This window comes from Anabas testudineus, chromosome 6, assembly GCF_900324465.2.
Source record: "Anabas testudineus chromosome 6, fAnaTes1.2, whole genome shotgun sequence".
Lineage (NCBI taxonomy): Eukaryota > Metazoa > Chordata > Actinopteri > Anabantiformes > Anabantidae > Anabas > Anabas testudineus.
This window is the reverse complement of record NC_046615.1, coordinates 22,681,694-22,708,622: the sequence shown is the minus strand read 5'-3', so window position 1 is coordinate 22,708,622 and position 26,929 is coordinate 22,681,694. Positions and strand designations below refer to the sequence as shown.

General features: G+C 39.9%; 1 protein-coding gene across 1 annotated transcript in view; it reads right to left on the bottom strand.

Moving 5' to 3' along the window:
- Positions 1-18,014, bottom strand: part of pot1 (protection of telomeres 1 homolog) — a 42,099-nt gene extending 24,085 nt beyond the window's left edge. The window contains exons 1-7 of the mRNA XM_026366141.1: positions 17,956-18,014; positions 8,729-8,862; positions 7,867-7,939; positions 7,079-7,179; positions 3,610-3,717; positions 1,117-1,191; positions 530-656 (exon numbers count right to left, since the gene is read on the bottom strand). Of these exons, the coding sequence (XP_026221926.1) occupies positions 530-656; positions 1,117-1,191; positions 3,610-3,717; positions 7,079-7,179; positions 7,867-7,939; positions 8,729-8,848 (604 nt within the window). The 5' untranslated portion in view covers positions 8,849-8,862; positions 17,956-18,014. The remainder of the gene's footprint in view (positions 1-529; positions 657-1,116; positions 1,192-3,609; positions 3,718-7,078; positions 7,180-7,866; positions 7,940-8,728; positions 8,863-17,955) is intronic.
- Positions 18,015-26,929: the final 8,915 nt, after the last annotated feature.

Genomic DNA, 26,929 nt, shown 5'->3' with positions numbered 1-26,929 from the left:
ATGTCCAGCTTTAATGTCTCTGTCCGTGGTCCTGAAATCCTTCTATTAGTGTTAATTTAACAGTAACTGCTCTGAAGCTTCTTTTCCGTCCAGAATTTGTACATCGTTAGTTTCATTCATAAAAAGTCTTAGTAAAGTTTCTGCAAAACTTTTATTAAATGTTCCTCAACACTGATAAGAGTAATATTATATTTATGACTTCAAATGTATAATCAAAGGGCTCTCAGCTTGTCCCTTCGGGGGTCGCCACAGCAGAACAGGTTCCGAACATTGATTTGGCATGTGTTTTTATGGGGGATGCCCTTGCTGCTACAACCGCCCATTTTTATCTGGGTCCAGGACCGAGGGGCAGGGTCACACCTGGGGTGGGATACAAACCAAAATCTTCTGCATCATAACCTAATGCTCTACAACGCTATTACTTTACCTTGCAAAATAAATTATTCCCCATCAGCCTCAGGCCTTCCTGTCTTGCTGAAGTCGGCTAATGACACCATGTCCTACTTTTTGTCCTGGGGTTGATACTGACCTGTTCCCCGGCTCTTAAACGGCTGTTTGAAGAAGACAACCACACCGAACACATTGACTACAGATCCAGGCTTCAGGTGACCCAGTCGGATGTACGTATATTTTGGAGTCTTGGGATTCATGGAGACCTGAGGAGAAGGTTGTTCTAGTCACACACACACACATATATACTGTATATATACACATAATATATTTAATGACACTGCTGCCTTTTACAATTTGATTAATTGTGTTGCACAAAATAAAGATTTTTAAAAATGTATTCTCCAAACTTATAAAGAATTTCAATGTCAGGTTTTCTTCCTAGCTTCTTCCTGTTCTGTTCTGTAACAGGTTTTGGATACTGATTTCTACATGTTAGAAGTGATAAGTTATTTCTAAATAATGAGAAGCAGCAGTTATTAAAAGCTGTGACTTGTGACTCTCCTCCTCCCCTGCATCATAATCATCATCCCTAAACCAGACACCCTGATTCAGCAGAGATAACTTTGGCACAGCCACCTGCTGACATGACACATCCTGACACATACAAGTCCTCTACAACACACTCCAACAGCCTATTCAGCTAACCAGTCCTCTGACTCTGACCTCGGTGGGATTCGTGGTGCTCCTCTTTGTGGCTGGCGAGGATCTGGGGTCAGGAGGAGGCGGCTGGCGAGACACCTGAAGGATAAAGACAGAAAGAGGGTGTTACAGTGATGTGTTTTCAGTGAACAGCCACCACAGCAGAGACCACTGTTGCTGGAGGAAAAAGACCTGTGAAATGACAGGACTAGAGAGGAGAGGAGGAGTATTTACTGTCTCAAATAAAAGTTACATAAAACTGAGTGAACACCACCTCAGACTAATACATTTAACTTCACATAGTCAGCCTCCATCTTTAAACTCTTCATTTGTCTAAGGAAATCATTCAATTTCACTCAGAAGTTCAATCAATAGTGAGCAGTAAATTAACATTTCCGACACTTGCTAATTTTGTAATTCACCAACAGCTGTACCGCTGCACCACAATTATCTTCTCATCTGTAAAATCGAATGTGTTGCATTTTGGGACTGGTAGAACAAATAAGTGTAAATGCTGTATACGCTACTCTTTATGTTCCAGAGTGAAATTTTTAAGTGCACTATGTACACACTGAAAATGGCAGAGACTTAATGCACTGCATGATATGAGTCTGAAAAAAGCATGCATGAAGCTTCAACATGACTGGTTTGCAGATGCATACAACCACAAGGAGGTCATTCTAGTTTTAGCTGCATCACTAGAAACCAATTAATGCCGGGTCAATAGTGTGGCAGGCTATAAACATTACAAACCAAGTTTAGTTTCAAAAGACTAAACCACAAAAATATTGATCATGGGAGTGGAGACAGATGATGGAAAGGGAGGGCAGTACAACACCATACAGCATAATGCAGAGCAGGGCAACTTGTGTCTGTTGGCTTCTACAACGCTCTTAACTCCAGTGCTCCAGAGTGAAATGATCTGTGTTAATTAAGGATCATACACTCCAGCTTTAGAGAGCAGGGCTTGTTCAGTACTGATACACTGCTACACTATCTCTAGTTAATATAGAAACATTCCCTCCCACCTCTGTTTTGTGTGAAAGCGTACACTCATGTTTTGCTCTATGAAGTGAGAAACCGTCCAGCTGCAAAGACATGTCAGGGATAGTTTCATTCAGTCATGACTCAGGACAACAGTAATCAGATGTTGCAGAGAGGTGTGTTATTACGCTTGCCAGTAATTGCAGGTTGTTAATTTTGTTGGTTAAAGATTGAATAGACTGGGCAGCAGTGGTTGAAACCTGAATCGGCATTCATCTCAGTCGGCAAGCGCCAAGCACTCCATCATGCCTTCATCAGGGTCTCTGCCTGCAGCTCACTTTTCCCCCCCAATGATGTGAGCACTATCCATCCACTGAATTAAGATTTTCTCGGTAGTTAAAGAAATTCTTTTAAGTTCCTACACTGATGTAGACCCCATCAGATGCAGGAGCTCCTCTCTGCTGTAGGTTATCAGTTCCACAGAACGGACAGGATACACACAGGGAAACAAAAGCCTGGCTGTATCTCTGAGCGACATACTGATGTGTGTGTGTGCACATACAGAATTTTTTTGCACAATAATGCATTTATCTGTCCAAACATTAAGAGACAAGTCAGTGTCTTATTTGAGGAGTCTCTACAGTGAAGGCTGAACCTGCAGATACAACACGAGGAGGATGTGAAATTTATCAGCAGGTAAACAGCAGAATGTCTCCAGGTGTTGTTGGTGTTATGTCTGTCTGACAATGACGTAGAGTGTAGATGAGTCATCTTCAATTTACAGCTCAAAAAGCAGATCTCATGCTCTGACAGACTGGCGCAGCCTGCACACTGAATTCACAGATGCCACAAACACAAACACCGATAGAGATAATGAAGCTGTGATGCATCAGTTCATACGAGAAGATCAGCAGTGAACCTTCCAACAGGGTCACAACCTTACTGAGGGTCTCCAAAAGTAAAAGTGCTCATTAGGTAGCAGAATGTCCCCAACCGCCCGGTTAAGATTCCTTATCATATTATTAATATAACACAGTTGAATTACACAGCTCAAACAACCCACAATGAAAAGCTGATATTTACACTCAACAGCCAAACAAATAAACCCTCTCCTTCAATAGCTGATGCCCTAAACTCCAAGCACACCTACAGCTGGTGTAGCTCACAGCAACATGTGCAAACTAGCACGTTAGCTGAGCTGAGTTACCCACACATCCAGCAGAAATAGAGCTTCTCTGGCTAACAGTCGTTTAAAGAGCCAGGAGTTTTTTTGTATTTCATATTTTATCAATCCCCATGACAAAACATCTGCTGGGCAGCTGCACCAGTATGACTCCAGTGTTTCATTGTTTTGATGTCTTGTCGCTCAACCCTGCGTTTCAGGGACATTTGCTTTACAAGCCGTTCCACAGCCACCTCATATTTGACTAAATAAAATGTGTCATGCAAGGACTCTACCTTTAATATATGCAAAACAGTAAGCACAAATTCCCCCTCTCAGTGAAAACAGCAAAAATCTATGAAGGTCCTCACATATATATTGGCGTCATCTCCAGACAGCAGCAGGTTACACGGGTGCAGCTTGTCCTTATGAACTGTGGGAGATTTGCCGACAGTGAAGCCAGAGGCCACCACCACATCCTGCAGGAAAACACAAGATAAACAACAACAAGCAGAGAAATCGGGATTAAAAATGAGCAGAGAGAGATAAATACACATCTTTCTTCCCAGAGGGAGGACTGATTGAAGTAGCAGATGTTGCATCCGGGGAGATATTAAGTAAAACGTCACAACAAGCCCCAGATGATAAGCTGGTGTGAAAAGTGGAGATTGTCTTTTGTTTGGTGTGTCAGCTGTCCCTGCGACAGCTTTAAAGCCTCAGCTCAGGGCTGACAAAGGGACAGCAGATAGTCTGAATAATCATGTTACAGAGACACACAGCTTGACAAGGGCTCAGTGATCAACAGCTGAGCACAGCGGCTCAGGCTGTGATGACTTCCTGACTTCACTGAGCTTTACAGGACTTTGAGTTCCATCTAAACGCCACTGTAGGGAAACCAAAACCACAGTGAGATGCTGCTGACAGGGGGATTATCCGTGATGTCTTCACCGTCCCCATCAAGGTCTTAGGTCCATTCACTGTTTGTAAACAACATATTTGCCTGTGCTACAGATGTCACAGTCTCACAGAGAACTGAGAGGTGACTGAAACTAAACTGTCACAGCGGGTCACTTTGTAAAGTTAAACAGAGCTGCAGGATATGAATGTCACCTCAGAGACTTGATACATCGATAAGTTATTGACAAGTTAATGAGCTGAGGATTATTTGTTCTTAAGAACTGCAAAAACAATTCTGACACTTCGCTTGTTGAAAACATGGTGAACTTGTTTAACATGCTTATTTACCCACAAAGACGTTCCAGTACAACATAGTGCTTCACTGGGAGTGGCGTTAAGGTCTCTTTTAGCTCTGTTTTTGTCTCTACCAACTTCTAAGGTAAATATATATTGTAGATTTGTAGTTATTCTTAGATGTTAGGAAGACATGGCACAGAGAGAGAAGATGTTCTCACGTACGAACTCGGGGCAGTCTCTGGAGAACAAGGTTCAGACATTGTCCAAAAGTCCAACAAGAAATTATCAGTGCAAGAAGTGTTCTCACTTTTGGGAAATACTCATAATAGATGATACTCAGTTTGGTTTCAGTGAAGCATTTCCGGTTTAGTGCTGAGTGGATCAACTGAAAGGGAACACCCATTCAGTTGCTGTTACCTGCTCCACACATGGGCTCTATCAGACGATTTAATACAGTGATGTCCATTTAATCTATAGAGCGACTGACTCAGACATTTGTGTTCTCACATACAGCTCCTCCAGGATCCAGTGAATACCTGAAAACAGTAAATATATGGGCCTGACAACTAAACCCTGAGCTAAAAGTCACCATAAATGGCCACAAGGCTGCTATTTAGGTTCATTACTATAAATGACCTCTTTATTATTATATTATCACACTGTTTTCAAAATGTAATATGTCATTTTAAATGTATGGTCCCTTGAAATTATTTTATCTGTGGTTACTGCACAGCAAGCCGACTAGAGCAGCAACCTTAAACAGGGCTGATGGAAACAACATAAGCCATAAGACCCATAAGAAATATATTGCATTTTCCTTAGCTGCTTTATAAAATTCATTTTATAGTTTACACATATCGCCATGGGTGAATGTGTAAAACAAAATGAATTAACATGTACTGCGTTACTCCTCAGGCTCTGTCGGTCTCATTTCTAAGTGCTCCTGGGACCTGCAATCAATCACAAACTAGGGGTGATAAAGAATAATTCTTTACTATTCTTCTCTACCTACAACTATTTTGGTATCATTTGCTATTTTGTCAGGACTTTGTCTGTTGTATATTTTGTGCCAGATTAATGTCAGAAAGGTAGTGATTTTGAAGTCTTAACTACTGACTTTGATGGAACATAACAAAAACTCTCCCTTCACCATAGCTCAGAGGAACAAACAGAGAGAAATTCACTTTATTCACTTCACTAAATACATTGACTTGATTTAGCACAGCAGGGTTGTTTCGTGAGTCTCAGCTTAACTGTGGAGTGCATTTTCGCAGGGCATGAAGGCTGTGCATTTTGGTTCTGATTTCTTGCAGGAACATATTTTAACATACATAGACATGAAACTACCTCAATAATATACTAAGACCAACTTCAAAACACTTAACTTAACTTGTCGCTACAAAGCGCTTCCGGGATGAGCTGCCATTTTTGTTCCTCTATCTTTACTGCTGAATTTCTTGTGTGTTGGGAGTAAGATTTAGATTTTTTTGGGTAGTTAATTCAGTATTGTGTTTTTTTTTCAGCTAGCTGTTTATTATTTTGGAGAGGGTTCTCCCTCCGGTGAAATTTAAGTTTCTATATTTGGTGATTATAAGGCTGAATTTACTTCCTGTATTCTTAATCTACTCCCGTAAGCCCTAAACCAAATTTGGGTTCTACAGTAGCCCTGAGACATTAGCAGGAGAATGAACCATTAAACATTGAGGCTGATATACTGTGGATAAATTAAAATCAACTAGTATCACTGGCTGCATGTATCCATGGTTTCATGTGAATCCCACATGTGCACGAAGACGATATGAATCCAGCACAGACAGGACTTATAGGATCTGATGCTAACATCTCAGTGTCAGACTTCACAAAAAACATTCACTGCACTGTGGTCTCTGGTTAAATTAAACACTATTCCTTTCATGGAAAGTATTTTTCTTTTCTATTAAAAAAAAGCAACATTACAGCTCATACTTACTTTTAATTAAGCCTCAATATGCTACTGAGGGGGGGAATGTTTGTCCTACGATGATAAAGCCTGTGCAGCACAGCCGTCAACATGCTCCTACTTTTTTTTTTTTCTTGTTTGTTGCTTTCAATAATTAACACCCTTTGAACACTCCCTGCAGTTTTGAGCATGCTAATTTCATGTAAGGTCTAGTAAACGTATCAGCTTTGTTTTGTATTAATAGGTAGCTGAAACAGGAACAAGAAAAAAAACCCAAGTATTATTTTGCCCTCTCTGCAAAGCATTATGGGACATCCATATAAAGTCTAGGAAGATGAAGAAAAACACACCACCAGTATTAGTTAACACAAAGGAGACACAAAAGAGAACAGGAAACAGAAAAGAAGTAAATTAGGATTCAGCAGTTACACAGCATCAAAGTGCACACAAACATTATCATTTCCTTCCACATCATTAAAACAACATCTGTGTGCAAAGACTATATATAGATCCATACGATGCATGTTTCATATAGCAGATCTGTAAGTATTTACAGTCAGGACTATAGAGAAAGGCTATCAGCAATGCTTATGATGCTGTACATGTTTGTATTACATTGTTCATATATTTTTTATATAATTTAAGTCAAATTAAAAGCTGCAATTTGATATGTTCTCGTTTTATCTTTGCTGCTTGAGTGAACGTACCCCTTGACTGACAGCTTGACTGAAGGTCTTGGCCAGCTTGCCGAACAAGACAACATTGATGGATGAGTTCTGAGACGAGGCATTCGAGGAGGAATCACTTTCTGAAAAGATTTAACATTCAGATCAGGACAATGAGGAGTTCAGGTGATGATCTCTGTCATATATGACAGCTACATATTTGTAATATTGAATCTGTCACAACACAGCAGGGAACTCAAGATTGATTTAATTTATTGCAACGTAATGAGAAGAAACATTTTTAAAACTACAACAAAAGAAACCGTCAAAGGAAAGACTTTAGTAAACAATTTACAGACCAAACTCAAAATGCCACAATTCACTGTAACACTGTAGTGTAGTAACACTGTGCCAAAAACTGACAGCCTGGTTATAACCCAACAATACAGGACAAGAGGACCTGTTCATCCTGTAGCTGGGGACACAGAAGACGTGTCAGACAATAAAAGAAAGGATGTCACCGCCACAATAAGAGCCTGGCTTCTCTGTGGCTCTTTAATCAGGCTGCGCAGAGATAAGAAGGCTATAGACAAGACAACAATGAGAAACACTGGCCTCCATCTGCTTCTACAATCCATACTCTGAACTGCTTATATAGACACAGCCAGTGCTGACACACAGTCTAAAAAGACTAAAAAAAGAAGTATGAAATAAATAAATCAAATAAACTTGGTGTATAATAAAACTAGTTTAACTGTAAAGTCTTAACAACAAATAATGACTTTTCATAAAAATTATTTAATGTGATAAACAAAATGTTTAAGTTTTACCTTCGATGACAATTTTCAGGATGAAGTCGTTGGCTGATAATGGAACTAGCGGACCTTTGTGAACCACTTTCCCCTGGACAAAAATAAAAGCAAAGCAAAAAATGATTTATTTACAGAATTTACAGTGAGACTAAGAAATGTGAATTCCTTGTCAGTCACTACAATCAAATGTGATGTAAATGCAATGATGAATTGTTACTGTATTTAATCAATCCACAGTTTGTGGACATTTAATTTAATTTTACATTTTCTTCCCACTTAACTTTTGCACAAACATCTATAACCACAAAGACATTAATTGTGCATTTCTCTGGCATCAACCAGTACAAACCACATCCTCTTTGCTTGTCTGCTTTGTATGTTGGTAAGAAAAAGGTGGGAGGACAGGTGCAAACAGCTGGAAAGTTAATTCAGCTGGAATATATGTGGCACTGAGTCACACCACTGACAAGTTGGTAATTTTGGCAACAGGAATAAATTAACTACTTGGGGCAATTGGACAGAAATAATGGAATAATACCTTTAGCATTATGGAGATGTTTTTAACAGTTATTTAAAAGCTACTGTAGATTCTGTTGTCGTCAGACTGATAGATACTTCCACAGTTTTGTTTCATATACACAGAAAGCAGCTTCTCTGAGCAACAGGGAAGACAAAACTTTAACAAAGATGACCTGTAACTTACTTACAGAGTTTATAGAAATCAAGAATTTCAGCAGGTGTGGAAACAGTGACTTGTAATAAAAGAATATATGTCTCGGATGAAAGGACAGTCCTTGGCAATCTTCTTTAAATGTTTAAAATCATGTAGGATTAATGGTAACAGCACAGCAACTGGAAAATGAAGAGTCTCAAAACACACCTTGACTGTTGAGTTAGCACAGTCGGTGCTGGTGCTGATGAGCGAGATGGGAATCCTGCTCAGGTGTGCTGGTGACTGACCTCCTGTTCCCGCCCCCTCCAACCACACGCAGCCAGGCATGGCGTCAAGATGACCTGATGAATGAAAACAAAACTTTAATTTCTGAATTTAATGTTAGTTTAATAGGAATGACTTTAGTTTTATTAATAATGAGGATACAGATACTGATCCGTCCAGTTTAAAGTCCAGTGTAACTTTCTTCCACGGCTCATTACTAGGATGAGCCCTTTCACAGGAAAGGCCAGATCCATGTCGACATCACAGAAGGACGCTTGAAGTGCTTCAGAGAGAAAGCCAGGAAAGTGTTGGCCATGTTCCCAGCAGGTAGCACATTGCTTCCTGTCAAAGCTTGTTTATTTGATTTCAGCCAGATTTGACTGGCGAGTCCCTCAGTGGTACCTTGCTGACCAAGGATGGCAAAGTGGGAACAGCCTGCAAGGCAGTCGAGCTGTTCGCTCAACCATTTAGTCAACTGTTCAGTGAGGCTGAAAGCCCGGCCGGGAAAAAATAAACTAAAATAAACCTCTGTGATTGAGACCAGAAGGGAGGAGCCAAAGGCTTGAATTGGATCAGGTGGATTAATTCATTCATGAATTCAGAGCAGTTGTGTGTGAAGGTAGCACAGACGATTTCTTGATGTGACCTACAGCTGCAACAAGTCACTGTCAGTCAGTGTGCCGCCCCCGGTGTACAGACTCAACTACACCTGCAGTCCGGAAAATGCGACAGCTTCAACAGCAAAATTAGTTATACTGGTGTTACTGATCTATTATACAGGGATAAAAGAATACAAAACAAATTTCTAAATAAAACAACTGATGTCAGATCACAGGTCAAATACTCGATAAAAAAATAAGTAAATGAAGGCAAACAAAGAAAATGTTAATCTTATATGTTCATATCAATATGGAGACAATGATAATAATATGATAATATATGATAATAATGTATTGCCTTGCCCAGTCTTTGCCTGAGAGCTTAGAGTCCAAACATGTCCACATGTTGAAGTGACCTTGATAATGACACTTAACCCCCAGCTGTTTCCAGTCTAATAGGCACCTTGCCTAAAAGACTTAATCACCCTTTTCATGCCTGGTATCTTAATCTTTATATCTCTACTGTCAGGTTAGTCCTGTGAGCATTATGTAAGACCTCACTCAGTTCTTTTACTTCTCTGGTTTGAGCGGCAATGTGTCTTCAACTGATGTTAGCTGCTGCTCCATGTTTCTCCCATGAAGTGGGCCTAGAAAAAGTTACAGCTTCAGTAAGCTCAAAATTTGATTTACTTCTCCAGAGGAAGTTCTACTTTGCCCCAGCCATAACCAACTGTAACCTAAACCTGTAGTAAATCCTCCAAGAGACTCCTGTTTTGCTAAAATCAGTAACCTTGAGGTTATCATTCACAGAAATCTTTCAAATGCTGATTTAGAGTGAGCATAACTGCTGGAGGCTACAGGCAGCAGGCTGACCTGTAGCCTCCAGCAGCAGCTGGTTTGTTTGTTAGCTTCAGGAAATAAATACCCTTCCACCCATGAGCCACAGAGTAGCAACATAACAGAGACCACCAGTCGGCTGTAAACAGTCGGCCGATCCCTGCGGTGGGACGACAGCTGATCCCTGCCAAATGTCGGCTAGGCCACCATGAGCAGACGCCAAACTTTCTGTTCCTCCAAGCGTCACCAAAACCCACTGCTCGGCAGCTCCTGAACGCTCATTAACACGGAAGCTAACTCAAGCTCACCCCAATACTTTTGTTCGTGAGGAGCGGAGAGGCTGAGGGGGACAGCTCACTGCTGAGCCACCAACACAGTGCAGCAGTCAGGACTGCAGATCAGACAAGACTGCTGGGGCGTGTGGACTGAAATATGACGGACTGAAATATAACTGACCTGCTCCACACAGAAGACGGCCTGACCCACTGAGGGTTCACTCAGATAAACATAACAGCCATAATAAAGCTCTGGAAGTCAAACTCATCTCTACTGGTAGTTTAATATTCTATTCATTAATTTCAAAATACATCTGAAAATATTAGTGAAATAAACTGACAGATTCTCAGAATTATTTTTTGTTTATTCTGGTTACAGCTTGTCCAGTGTAAGGACTTGTTTAATAGAAATGTTTCCATTCAAATTTAGCACAAACCTTCCAAAGATCTTTCAATCTAATGCTGTAAACAGTCGGTGAACAGCACCACACACACACACATACAGCGCACGTCTCTCACCCCATCATCTCTTAAAAAAAACTAACTAAACTCTAAACTCACACATTTAATTGCTGTTTTACAATCTCCAATTTTCCAAAGTACACTCATTAATTATTCACAGAGGTGAACTCCAAAACACACAGCTAAGTGTTGGCTACAACCTGAGGGTTCATTTTCTACAACATAAAACCTCCAGCTGCCACAGGCGTACGCTCCAGCAGTTTCACCTATTGAAAAAATAAAAAATAAATTCTCACAGCTCAGCAGGTGATTTCAGGGGCTTTTATCAGGTCAGGAGCAGCTTGCGAGCGCTGGAGTGGAGGGAGTGTGTCGAGGGAGAGCAGCTCTGGAGAGCTCAAAGAACCCCATATATTAAAAACCATTTAAATCCACACTTCAGCACTTAGTCACTGGCTCTCTGTGGACGAGAGCAGACAGAATAGACGGGTCGACTGAACAGAGAGACAGACGGGAACATGAACGCAGACACTTGTTTAAACTGTCTCACATCCGCACAACACTTCTGCTAAGAGGCTGCTGCATCAGCCTCCAGTTTATCACACCACACAGCCACCAGTTCAATATAAAGCCTGGATCCAAATCTTATTCACAGTTTAAACCTGCTGTCATCAATCATTTGATATTAGCAATAGATGAATGACTAGGTGCAATGTAAAAGATGTTCCTCACAGTCACAAGTCTTAAAATATCACCAACTCTCAAGTTTTCTATGCAGTTTTTTAGGGTCTTTTAGCTCCTAGTTTTCATTTTAAAGGCACCTTAACTGTATTTTTTCCAGTTTGGACGTATCCAGCAGCAGCATCTGTTTTCAGCCCTCTCTGATAAACCCAGATTAATAATAATAATCCATTTTATTATGATTAGATTACACTTCCTGCCCACCATCAAACTGCACACAAACAAGGTTAACTAGCTGGTGAATAAAGTGGGACATCTAACAGCTCGGGAGGTGATGGAGAACAAACCAGAGATTAAAGGAGAGGCAATATTGGATTTACATTGATCATGGGCACAGAAGCACAGCTCCAAAACAATGGTAACTAAGCTCTGTGTCTATTAGATGGCTGCCATTTCAAATCTGTGACAAGTTAATTGGGCTTTTAAAATCAATAAATAAACTAATGTAGGTGTAAGTTTTATTTCTATATACCAATATAGCTGCAAGAGTTAGACTGATGTACAATTTGTTATCACCTGGGGAATGGTACATTAGAAATAGTCCAATAAATCTGCTTGACAAAGGCATATATGTTATATTAAAATGAAAGATACTGGTTGATCAGTAACTGTGTTTAACCTCTATTCTTGACATTGTCACTGTCTTGTTGAAGACATGGTGAATGTAGACCAGAATGAACAGTTTATTTTCATGCTGTTTCATCTGATTCACTGTCAGAAGAGGCTTAAAATATTCATAAGAACTGGAGGAGGTACAATGATGCACCCTGTCTGTGCTGTGGAGATATGTTTTAACCATGCATCCCCACAAATCATCGGTCTTATCTCCTGACCCTCAGGTTCACAACACAGATCTAAAAGCTTTATTTCCATGCAGTGTGGAGGACTTTCCTGAGCAGCTGATAAATCCTCCCAGAGGGCAGGCACAAATGAACCTCCTTTGACTACCAGCAGCTGATAAGAAGCTGTCACAGGTTCAATAAAACAAACATCACAACCGAGAAACAGGGTCAGCTGTTCATTACAGCGTTACAATATAGACAGCATACAGGTGATTTGCTATTATGCTCACCCAGACATTTTTAGCTAGGCGTCCCCCTTCAACCAGATCAGGTGACATTTCTTGCAATGCGAGAAAAACATACAACAATAACAATCATCCTTCTGTGGTATGTTTTAATCATCAAAAATATTATAGAGTTTAAAAATATCAGCTAATATGACAAATATGACAACACCAAAAAGAGGCACTCATCTTCATGCAGTGAAAGATTGTTTTGCATGACTATGACATAACTTTTTGTGATTAATTTCAAAACCTGTTTAAATGAGCAAACTGAAACACTTGTGAGTTGCTGACTAAAGTGCCCACAGGGACTGGTTTTATTATTTTAATGGAGATTGTTTCACATCTTAATGGGCTCTTATAACAGTATCACCTCATTGGAAAAAAAGGTGATACTTCTGGATTTGGCTGGGAGCCACTTGGGACCATATTTATCTGATAAGACAACAGAGTCAGCAGGCCTGTAATTACTGTAGCAGAGAAGATGACAACTTATTAATACTGAATGAACATTTATGGTAGAAAAACCTAACCTTACAGAGAGTAAAATGGCAGCCGATTACAGTATGAAACTAGACAAATATGAAACGCACAGCACTAAAGTATTTCCATCAGTACAGCAACACGGGAAAATCATGTGCATCACTCACTGAAAACACCTTCTCTGCTCTTATTCACCCATTAATTCCAACCGATACTTCTGTTTACTTTACTGTCAATAAAAAACTTTATTACAGATGTTTCACATTATAAACCTGGTTCCACAATAACTTCTTCTGTGTTTATTGTGAAGTTTTCCAAATCAAATATAGGTCTACGTGTGATATATTGCTAAAGTTATTCCACAGCTGTAATAAAACATCAAATCAATAATGGAAAAGCACTATTGTTTGTTCTGCCTATAAAACCAAGAAGGTTGGTTTATTGTTGTCGGAACAAAAACCCATTCAACAACCTCAAAATAAACAAAGCAATGCCCAAACAACAGTAACGTAAATACAAAAAACACAAATACATGCTGCAGCAATTTCACAATTAATTGGGAAAAATCTCAACCATTGCAGAGCTTTACAAAATCCAAACAACACAGCCGCCCCGATGCCTCCTGAACTAAACGGCTTACCAGCTTGATTTGTTTCGTTTCCAGCTCTGCTGAAATCCATGCTGCACACAATAAACTTGTTTCTTTGTCACTTAGAATGATAAACAAGTTTAATGTGACAAAAGTAAGAACATCTGCATCTCCCTGTTCCTCTGAATTTTGTGTACCTTTAGCATAAAAAAATAGCAGGATTCTTATTTAAATATGAAAAGATATGTTCATTATATGAAACAAATAAATATAAACCAGGTTCTAGGCCTAGTTCTTGCAGTTGAAACAAATAGACAGTGATGGTGACTTATGGAGCCACTTACATCGGATTCAAAATTACTTCTCTTTAGATTAACAGTAAAATGTTATTTGAAAATTAGCAGCCATATTTTGTTTTGCAAGGCCAAGAAATCAAGTGAGGCAGCAGAGGAAGATGTGAATTAATCCTCCCTGCCAAACTTCAGCCAATCAGAACGGAACGAGGCGGAGGGGGAAACAAACATATCAGACAGAGAGTGACGGATGTGTAGAGACGCCGTCTGCGGGGTTTTACCTTTTTCTTCTCTGACAAACAGCGACTGTGTGTCAAAAATCATAAACTGTCCTCTCTGTACCTTCACCCGATGCCTGTGAATTTGCCAAGAACAAGCGTTATTTGCTGCACATTTGCATAATCTTTGTCCCTGTCATGTGTTGTCAGGATGACAGAGAGAGAGAGAGCGAGCTCAGAGTAAACGTGAAAAAGGACTGTACACGTATCTATAGTAGAGTAAGTTGTGATGTGTTTCTGCATTAAAAATCAGTTGGTAACAGACTGGATGGTGTTCTGGAGCTTCATCTTCACTATACCCGTTACTGTTCACCTGCCATGTTACAATAGAACAAACACCTCCAGATTTTGGATATTACTAATTACAAATATCGTGACAGTTTCCATAAATCTAACTATTGTGGTCTGCAGTACTAAATATTAAACAAAAAAATTAAACCTCATCTTTATATATTTTATCTTATTATATCTATATCTTGTCATCAGGTTCCACTAAATTAAATTATGTCAGCATTTTTTTAAGTTTATTTATTAAATTAAGTTTAGTTAGATCAACTTCAAATATTTGCTCTCAACTGATATAATTCAATATTCTGTGGAAGCTGTTGACAAGATAAAATTAATTGAAGTCAAAGTTTCTTTTTCAGTGAATATAATCTGATTAATTAGTGCTCATTATCATTAATGTTTTAAACAAATCTGTACCAAAATTGACCTGCTTGTTCATTGTTTTACATACTGTAGACTCATGAATGTTATGTTAATGAACAAATGTTCAATGATGGCTTCAAATCTTTATCTGTCCATTTGTAGATTGTTTGTGAATTTCCGTCTTCAGACTTTGTAACCCTTCCAGTTTTTTGTAAATCAACAATTCTTGATCATAGATCCTTTGAAAGCTCGTTTTGGTGAGGTATGGCTCATGTGAGCATGTTCTTCTTGTACGGAGCAAACTCAAGAGGTGGTTGGAGTGGTTTTTGTCAGTCGAAGCAGCTCTAGTCCCACATTTCCAAATAATCTGCATCCAGGTATGCTAGGACCTCGCACTGTGAGGTTTTTAGGGTTGTTCTCGAAACAGACGTGAAAGATCAGAGTTTTTTTTGTTGTGTGTTATTACTTTAGATCATATATCATATATCATACATCATATTTGTTAATACTCTTGACTCTAGATGAAGATCAGATTTGTCATTTTATGACAAATTAATACAGAATGAACCATGAAATTCCAAGAGGTTCACATACTTGTAAACCTGTGCAAAACCAACACTGAACAGACTCGTGCAGGTTTCACAGCCTCCTGCTGGACAGTTATATTTGGATCTTAGACTCTTCAGCAGAAAACCATGCAGAGACTGGATTCTGTTTTATTCTTTACTGCAAACATTTTCTCAGGTGAAAGCAGCAGAGGCTGGTCTCTGTAATGTATTAGCCACCGAGGCAAAGAAGAGAAATACCAGGGTGCCACAGCTAGATGAAAGTCAATGGACCCTTCATACAGCTGTCCAGCAGGAGGTCGCCAAGGTCATGCACCGTGTGATCTATCCCACAGCGAGCAGCCACTACTTCAAAAGCAGGAGGGAGTGCTCGTCTTTTAACTCTCGCAGGTAGGGACAGGATGAGTAAGCTACTCAGAACTCATAAATATTTATGTGCAATTCCACACAAGGGGAACAGTGAAGAGGAGAAGCCACGAGCTGAGTAATCAGCCAGCTGAGACACAGGTTGATTAGTAACATAAGACAACCGTATACAGAATAAAGTACAATGTTTTCTTAGGAAAATAGGTTAGCAAAGGTGTTAAGCTCTGCCACCACTTGTGACATGCTGCAGAGTAGACATACATGAGACATGGCGTGTACTGTAGTGGTCGACCGATTGATTTGCTGAATAATCAGGCCGATCTTTGACATTTCTAATTTACTAGTCTCGGCAGACGTCTGCACTCAAGCCAACCAATTAATAAAAAATGTCTGCAGACAGATTTGCAGCCTTCATGGGTTGAATTTGAATTTATGTAACTGAAAAAAAACAGCATACAAATGTGAAAAATCTGTTTGGGTGCACCAGTGTGACTGACTCATCAGGCTGATTTTATTGGCACTTCAAAAGAGCAGTGAGTGAAATTAGTAGATATGAAAAATATAAAAAATATAGTTACTGTGTTTCTGCTGCAGCCTCTCCTCTGTCTGCTCTCTGTGACCAAGGCCAGAGCTCAGCTCCTCCATGCAGAGCAGAGAGCAGGCAGGAGAACAGAGGGAGCCCAGGTGGGCTGAGACATTAGTCATATTCTACAAAGTTTATGCAGGAGTCTGTCATTGGTGCCAAAGGTATGAAGTTTCTGAAATAAGGGTTTTTAGTACGTCAATGCTTCATGCCACTACTGTCAGTGCAAAGGTATAACAGATAAAAACTGTCACCTAAAGAGGTCAATCATCTCCAGTTACATCACAAACAATATCACTTCATAAAAACAACACCTGATCTGAACACAAAATTTAAAATACTGCATAGCATGACCTAATTGCAACTTACTGTTTTAAGGATCATCAAGTAGCAGTGGATAGAAACCTGTCACTGTTCATATCATGCAGTATACAGAGGACTAGCAAACAACTAATTAACATGTGCAGTCACCACATACAGGTTCATCTACAGCACGTTAACTGGAAGTTGGACTTCCAGCTTTCAGATAACTTCACCTGGATGACTGAGAATTTTCACCTACATACAGCAAGTTAACTGTTAGCCAGCTAGCTAGTTAGCCTGCTAGCCAACGTTAGCACACACTACCAAGCAGAGAAGCTAACTAGCATCCTGTTTAACACCAACCTAGCAGACAGTAACTTAACAGTCGTGTATAGACTATAAACTAAGAGTTCTGCAGTGTTGAAGTAATCTGAGAGGAAAATGGAACAAATAGAAGCCACGTGAACTAATATTGTTCTGTCGTAACATAAGACAGAAAGAGAACGTAGCGCCAAACTCCATTCTAAAACCATTCGGTTTTAAGTTGTACGGATTCTTTACAACCACAAACAAAAAGCAGAGGCCAACATATAAGTTGATTTCAAAACGTGCAGGCTCTGGATTAATTCGGAAAACATAACATTCATAAAACCGCACGTTATTTAATTTAAAATCTGAACATTTCCTCGAACCGCAAGCGTTTGAAACTAGCATAATTTTTGCGGCAAAGAAGATTCAACAAAGACATCACTTTAGAGACAAGATTCCCATTTGTGTTGGATGTTGGCCGAAATTTACAGTGGGGTGTACAGAATCGTAACATGTATAAAACTTTGCCGTACGTGGCGTAAACTTGTCCCAATTAGTGATGCAAGTCAAAATATTAGGATTTTTAGACGCGTCCTCTTCCTACAAGACGACAGAGAAACAGCGTCCAACTGTTGGTAAACAAACGTGTAGCTACTAACAAATAACGAACAACAGTCATAAACAGAACTTCATCCTAATATTCCAACATTTAACAGTGAAGATGTAAAGTGACAGACGAAACGAGACTCTGGATAAAAGTGTAAAAACTTACGTGAGCAGGAGTTCGATGTTTCCCTCGCTGGGTTTCGAATTGATAGACTGCTGCAACGCGCATGCGTACAAAGGACCCCAGTGCAGCAGCGTATTGTCTATGTCTTTATATTAATTTATCTGTTAATAGTCATTAATGGATTAATTAGTTAATTCAATAGTTTTCTTTTTTATAATACAAAATAAAATGCATCCACAGGACATAAGTAAAATACTAAATACTAACTTGTTATTTTTTCAAAGTTTGGAGCATGAGCATGAGGATTGCATGTCTTCATCTGATACCCGATTTCCCCATTTACATCATCATCATTTACGTCAAATAAAACCCTCTTTAAGCTCTCATGACTTCACAGACCACAAAATAAAATCTTCTCAGCTCCACAACATCCACTGATTTAAAAATTAGGCCTGTATCCATTGCATTTCTGCTGACAATAGGTCCTATCAGCACAGTTTAATTTGCCACTTTCCTCTATTCAGCACCTGAAAGAAGATAAAACTCTTCAGCTCCTTCTGGCACTTTGATTGACCTAGTAGCTTATCTTCATTCAGGATGTTTTAACTCCAAAAAACCTTTTTCATTGCTAGAAAGGTTGAACCACACGGATGCTGCATTATTATGCTGCATGGATACTTGAAGCATAATTTTGTATTTGACCATTGATCATTTTGTATTTGACTAATTTTTTCCCACAGAGAAGCCTCTTGCAGGTCCACTCTGCTCCGTATGACAGCACTTCTTGGCTTGGCTGTCTGACAGGAGCTGGAGTCTGCTGTGGGGACAAGGTGTGATAGTGACATCAGGCAGGTTGACCTGCCAGCCTCCAGACTCTGACTGGAGCCACTGGAAGTGACAGCAAACGACAGACGATTTCACAGTCTGTGACTCTGCCTCCCTACAACTGGTATCTCTGGGAGTCGTTCCTGCAGCGTTTCCTCCTGTCAGGTCAAAATAATGCTGAAGTGTAGACGCTGCAGGCATCAGAAACTCACAGTGGGAGAGTCTTGTTTCTGTCCTGAGACCACTCTCTGCGTGTGTTAGCGGTCCACCTTAGCCTGCTCATCAGCTGTCGTGTTCAAACAGGTAATCTCAGTGAGCTCACAGGAACTCATGCAGTATTTGCGTGCCACCTGGCGCACATAAGAAGTAAAAACCTAGTCTATATGTCATGCTGTTCTCAGTCTTAATCTGTTCTAATCTGTTCTTCTAAAATATCATCAGTCGTGTGGGCAAAAAACTGTCCCAAATCCAGGACCACTTCCACAAATACTGTACAAATACTTTGACTATTTCCATTGAGTGTGTCTTTCTGCTTATCTACAATATAGTTAGGTCTGCGTTTTAGTCCACGTATCTATCCAAACATTTTTTACATTTATGAAGAAAAATTAAAAACTTATCAGAAGAAATAATGTGTTTCACTTTAGCAAACAGTTTCTGTTCTATGCTGTCAGTAAGATATGAAGAAAGCTTTGACGATGCTGCAGTCATCCTGAGCACAGCAGGATAATTTCACTGCAGATTTTGACCTTTTGGTGAATAAAAAAAAGCCTTTAAGTGAATACGTCTCCCATAGAAAGAGAATATTAAAATCATTTATAATGTTACAGCTGCTGTGCCTAATGCTGCACACAGGCCCCTCTCTCAAGTGTATTGTCACAGTCTACACCTGTTTGGTTGGAGTGAGCGAGTGTGAACGCCACAGTCTTCAAGACTGTAGGACTTTGGTTCTTCATAAGTACAGTACACACCATAATTTAATAAACCCAAATTGAAAACAAAGGTGGTAAAGTACCTTTGCTGTGTTTCATTTTTCTGGGATTACAGGTGTACTGTAGGTGTGTTAAAGTGTGTATCACCTGTTTAGTAATTCCAGTTTTAACATCCTCCTGTTTTTCTGAGTTTGGACTCTTAAGCTGACGAGTGCCATGGAGCTTAACAATCAATATAATTTCCAATTTAAAAAGCTTCCCATGGCATGAAAATCACTCGGAATCACCCTGTAGTGAGTGTATTATCCAGAGTGCATTTCACCTCAATCTGTTAAGTAGTATCTTCCTGCAGATCATTGAGGATCCATCAGCATCATTATGTTCACGGCAGAAACAACATCTTCCTCTCATAAAACAACAGCGTTGCTCTGAGCTATCACCGATGTCATATTCACACACTTCATCTACAAGTCAAACAAATTAACAAATGTGATGTGACATGCCTAAAATAATAACACAAAGTTCCTGCAGGACTGCTTTAGCTCTGCCATATTCTTTGGACGTCTCATGTGTGACTCTCTTCGAGTTGTTCCATAGCATCTTTTTGGAAAGAACACACAGCTACACCAGGAACTAAACAATGTTCAGGTCTGATCCATAGCTACAGGAACTGTCTGGTTTTGTGTTATTATTTTAGCCACATTATATTTGTTCATGCTCTTGACTTAGATGAAGATCAGGTCACATTTTATGACAAATTAATGTAGAAAACCATGAAAAGGTTCTCATACTTTTTCTTTCCACTGTATATCGATGGAAACTCCAGAACCTTTTGCGTCCAGATTATTGCGTGTTTAATTAAATAGAAAAATGTCAAACACTCACAGAGCCTGTGATAGAAAGCATAATTCTACTGCTGTATTAGCAGGAGACTCATTACTCAGCTCTAATGAGTTTCTCCTGCAGAGACACGTCACAGCGGCAGGCCGGGGTTCGGCTCCTGCTTTATGTTTCTAATCAGCTGCTCTACTCTGTGAAGAATATCACCAATAAACAGCATACATGAAGCTGTCTTCCAGATGGAAAACAACAACTTCCATATTGTGCGATTTGGTCCCGTTGCTGCCTGAGGGAATCCTGATGGATGCTGTTCACATGAGCTGCTGCTGCCTCCAGTTTCTAGACCCCAACTGTTCACTGGACACGGCTGTGTTTCATCTCCAAATCCGCTGAGCTGCTGATATTATTTCAACAAATGCTTGTATGATACACTGCTGTTCCTGAAAGGGCCTCAACCTCCACACTGTTCAAAAAGCACCACTGAGACTTCGTCACTGCTCCAGGGTGAAGGAAAGGCTGCAAATTTGGGGTTAACGGCGTCACCATGTGCAGCTGTTAGCAAATAAAACTCAGCATTTATTTTCTGACAAAATAATAAGCCACCTTTTTCTTTCTCTCAGCATTAATAGTTCACATGTGTGAGATTCAATCTAGTCTAATCTTTATTCTAGTGTAGTTTGAATCAAACCTTATTTTACGTAGCCTTAGCCTTCATCTAATCTGTTTTAGTCCAAGCTTCCCTCGAGTCTAACATTCACTTCAGTCTAGTCTATTCTTGTCTAATCTTGCCTTATTTTATGTTGTCTTTTCTTTATTTGGATGTCATCTTTATTCTAACTTAATCTTTGATTCATATTAATCTTATTTTATTATTATCGAGCCTTTTCACTATTTATTCTGTTTTAATCTTTTTTAATTTAGCATTTTCTCTAGTAGAGTTTAATCTAATCTGGACATGTCTAATCTATTCTTTCTGATCTAATCTAATTTGTTATAGTATTTTCTCTAATGTAATCTTATACTATATGTAATCTAATCCAATCTGGTCTAGTCTCACTGTCCAGAATGGAACAAAATACTACAGCAGACAGAGGCTCTGTGGAAATAACCAGGAGTCCAGAGCCGGGCTCAGTCGGTGTCAGTGTTGCCCTGCAACACAATAAAACTATGACTATAAATCTGAACTCCCAACAGCCTCAGGGACCTGGAAGAACAAGATGATGATGATGATGATGAGGAAGAGCAGAAGATTTACTCGGTCTGATCACCCCACAGATGAGCTCCATCATCTGTGAGGTTCAGGACAAGCCCGAGGAGTGCTGTTGTCATGCTGTAGTATATGATGTTGTTGCAGACAGAGCCGAGGGCATCGCGACCTGTGATTTAAACTGAAACACAATCTGAGTCCTCGGCTCTTTGGCCAGAGCTGTTCATTAAGCTGCAACTGGATTTACCCATTTGTAATGTTATTATTATCATGTGATATTTCTGGTATATCTCAACAATGGCTTTGGTTCCCTCCTTACTGCACCACTGTAGGAAGGGATCTCTTCATGGCCTGGTTCAGAAACTCTGATCAGAAAGTTTTTTCAGCATTAATTCTCTGTCACGACTGAAATCCATCAGTGAAATTCATCTGGAAAAGCTAGAGTGGAGGTTCAGCATTAATATGTGAGTTCACAGTGGAATTACAAATACGATTTGTATGGCGTTAATTGCCGTGGCCAGATAGTGAAAGAAAGAGAGAGACTTCTGCTGTTGATCATTTCCTTGATCAATGATAATGTGAAGGAGCATGTCAGGAGCCTGATAAAAGCACAACAATGAGGGATGATGGTGTGGATAATTACAGACACAAAGTGTCTTCAGAGGAGATCTCACATCTAATCGGGCAGACAGAAACACCAACACGAGGATATTCATTCTGAGATACTGGATGAAATAAACACTCACCGGAGGCATACAGCACTGAATCACAACCATCAGTACTTTGCCAAAGAATTTAAAACAAATTATTCAGGTGAGGTGCAGAAAATAAATAAATAAATAATTTAAAATAGCTTCCTGCTCTGTCAAATATTCTAATGTACGCACTAAATGCCAAAAAGATGTTTTAAACTCTAAATGGACAAAAAGTGCTGGACAACAAATGTGCAAAGAAAGCCATTTGGTTTGAAAGGCAATCAAACGTCTGGGTTAGGTTTAGAGAAATAATGTTTCTCTGCAGTAATCTTCTACATGTGATGATGTCCACACACTGCATCGGTCTTTCAGCACCTATCAGCTGTAAACTGCCAGCACACTGCTTCTCTTATGCTGCAGCTACAATCAAAACAGGAACATCTACACAGATCTATTTGAAGGCTGTTAATTCCAGTCAATTTTTGCTTCACACTAATTTCACCAGATTTTCCGAGGCCAGGCTTCCTGCCAGCAGCTGCACCAGCTGGAGCCGAGTAAAGGTACAAATCAGTTGGTGTTTAAAGGCAGAGCGCAGCGCTGGCAGAATGCCTCAGGATGAAATGAGCGTGGTCTTTATGAGCTGCTGCTGGACCAGAGGTGCAGATTTAACAAGGCAGAGGAGATGGATCATTATGGAGCCAGTACAGGAGCATGTGAAGTGTGAGTGGGAGTGTGACAACACGCTTGACAGCAGTGGAGTGCCGTGTCAAGGCCTCCGGACAGACAGAGATGGTTAGTTAAATGTCTCTATGTCTCCAGAGTGTTGGCCAATCAGACACTGGAGAGCTGCTAAGCTGAGAATCAGACCACAGAGATTTCACACTCAGTTATAACATGCTGTTGAACAGGACCGGTGCTGCTTAATGTTCTGTCTTTCACTAACTCGTTCAACTTTAACTGCTCATCTGACTCTATGTGCATTGAAGGAATGGTACTCCTTCTGTGCAGCCATCATCCAATAATTAAGGATGTTTTAAAGGAAGTTAACTATATTTAAGTATAAACCAATTCTATCTTTACATTAAAACCTAATTCACATGCACCCAGTAAGTCAGGAAACCTCTTCCTTTTCATTGTTTGTAGTTTTAATGTGAAAAAGTTGTATATTACAGTTTTCATTTGCATAATAACAACATGCTAATAATCTTTTAAGAGCTGCACTGACTGGGCTTAGTCTTGCTGCCTGCTTCTCATAATGACACTGTGTGGAAACAGACGGGAGTTTGTTCAGGCAGCTCCATCATCAGCACCATTACACAAACTGCAATATTTGTTTAGTTGTTTAATTAAAGTCTTGTGTGTGACATGGACACTACTCTCCCCCTGATAAGACTCTGATGTGATGTGTTATTTGTCGTTATGCTTTTACTGGGTTTTATGTAAAAGATGAAAGCCGTTCATTTCGTACAGGATCTCAATTATCATACTTCAACAGTGGAGCTGCGCTAAGAGAGACAAATGGCTCATTATTGGAATTGTTCTGGTGTAAACATTCGATTAAAGACACTTTACAGTCTGCTCTGCAGCCCAATAACTCAAATTTATAAAGTAGTTTAATTTAATGAATCCTGGAGGAGAGCGTCTCACCAGTGAAAATTTTAATAATCTCAGAAGCTTATTTGTCAATCATAACTTTAAATAACCGTAAGGAAAAAATAAACACGAGTAGAGGGGTTTGGAATTGAGCAATTTTTCATAATGAAATATTTTGCAATTACAGCAGCACTGCTTGCACACAGGCAAATCAGTTGTGTTTGGCATTTTGCAAAATGACTACAAATGTGCCAAATCCAGAGGGAGAGCGGTTCTCGTCTTCCTTCAGGTCTCAGATTCAGAGTTTAAAGCAGAAAGTGCCGAGATGTTTACTCAGAGAGAAGCTCAAGTTAAATCAAGTCACACTGTATCGTAAGTGTGGACATAGAAATCCACGATGCAGAAGATGTTGGTTTGTAGCTCTGTTCATCTCAGACTGCCATTCAGGTTCCTCCAAGCGCAACCCATCAACCATGCCACAAAGAATTGTGTGACACTCACCAGATGGGCCAGTTAATGTATAGTAGTCTGAGTATGTCAGGCTGGGAGATAAATAGCTGCCTTTATGGAGAGATGATGCAGGAAGAGAGGACAGTGGTGTACGCTGACAATGAATGATGCTCTCAAGATGCCACCAGCCTTACACTGAATAAAGTGTGTGCAGTGCAGGTGCAGTGACACGCTCCGTGTGTGTGTGTGTGTGTGTGTTGCCTTTTACATCAGTTAAGTGATGATTTACTTTAATAGATAGAACCTTTCTTTGTCTGAATCATGATTTTTGTTTTGCGCACAGCTGATCGGCCACAACATTAAATCCTGGTGGTTCTCAGCCAGTAGAGCACGACGTTCTCAATCCTAGGGCTGTGGATTGGAGCCCCACGTTGGGCGTCCGAGGTTAGTTTGTAGAGCAGCTGTCCACAAACTCCAGGGTTAGTGGTTCAACTCCCTGTTCCTGATTAACAGCCAGTTTCTTGGGAAACTTTTAACAACCCTTTTGAATGACGCTGACTAAGCATTCAGTCTACTCATCAATGAATCAATCAACTGGCAGATCAGTTAACTTTTTGATAAGAGATTAATCAAATATCAGAAGAACACTACCTTCGTCGGATTCAGCTTCTGATTGTGATGCTTTGCTGTATGTCTTTTTCTTCTGGGACAGTAATCTGAGTATTGATCGGTTTTATTGATGAAGAAACAAACTCCAGTATTTGGAGACATCAGACGTATCAGTCAGGTCCCTGCATGTTCAAAAGCTTTTAACACCTCGGGGACCTCTGGATGTCCCCAAACCTCTGATTAGTATTCACTAACATGAAAAACAGGAACCATAAATGATGATGTTCACTTTCCAGAAACCTTGAAAATTCAGCCTTCATTGATTTTCATGTTTTCACCTCAGATGTTGATTTTCTCAGCTCCTCTGTAGCTTCATAAACTCCGTCAACCTTAAATATCAAGTGTAGCACTTTTAAAACCCACTAAACAGGACAAGTTTTCATCATGCACAGCAGCAAGTTTGGTTTGGTCACTGTAAAGAAACGGAGTCAGACCAGATCTCACCTGCTGCATTAAATCATCCAAACAGTTTTACATCAGGAGTCAGACTTTCCTGAACCTGTACAGAGTTATGAGAGACGTCACCTGTGCTCCAGCTGCACTCCTCTCCAACCTGCAGGTAACCTTGAGGAGACATTTTATCAGCATCATACACATGTTCGTGTTTGATTTGATGCCTTTTACATGCTTGGTTACTCTTTTCTTTCTGCTCCTCAGTCTACAATACACTCATATTGTTTCTCTCTGCAGTGACCTTGTCTTATCTGCATTAATAATTCATGTCGCCTAAAAACTTTAAATGGGAGCGAGGCGTGCCAGTCTTTAATTCCAACACGTTAAATAATTGATGCTGTTGGAATCTGATGCACTGCAGAGCTTCAGCAGCTTCACCACTGGAGGAAATTTACATCCGCTTACCCACTGATCTACATTTCCCATCAGGCCTAGAGAGCACCTGCCAAATTCTTCAATAAACACACACACACACACACACACACACACACACACACACACACACACACACACACACACACTCTAATTCATTGTTCAACTACTGCATTCTGAAGAGTTTTCCTTTTTCTACATTGATAAGCTCAGAAAACTCGGCTGGTTATAGAAAATAAAAACTGAAATGAAGAGAAAATGCAAATGAGCTGCTGACTTCCTGCCCAGAACCTGTCAGCTTAGATTAAAACAGCTCACGGTTCGTTTTTTCTTTTCTAACACGCCCTAACTTTAACACCTTTATAGGTTGTTTTCCCGCCCTCCTCACACACACAAGTTAGGAAAATTAGATTAGAGGTGTGGACTGATCCATCTCTAACTATGAGCTTTATCAACAAGAAAGGGGCCAGATGTAAAACCCCTGATTCTATCTTTTTTATACATAAACGGATGTGAATAAACAGAAGGAGTGGAAGGAAAGTATGGCTCATGTTTACTCCAGTTAAGTTAAATCACCTGCACCTTTAAAACCCGAACAATGACAATAAGAGGGTTTTTCAGGGGACAAGCCTGGATCCAGATCTCTAGATTTCTCTCTGTTCATCCTGTTTTCTCCTTTTATTTATAAGGTTTTTATTTTCAACACAGTTTGTACTTTCTCTGACCTGTTGTTGAACTTCACAGCAACATTTCCTCATTACTGTACTTTGGAGTGAAGGGACACACACATTCTTTCTGTCGTTGGATGGTTTAATGTGCTGCAGCTAATTTTAACAACATATAGAAAATGTTTGGCCTTAACAAAGAGGCTTCAGGCAACTTAATGTAACCGTGTACTGCAGTGCTCTAATAAATACAATGTGTGTAAAGCTTATTATATGATATAGTGAGTTTGACACAGAGTCACATGATGTAACACA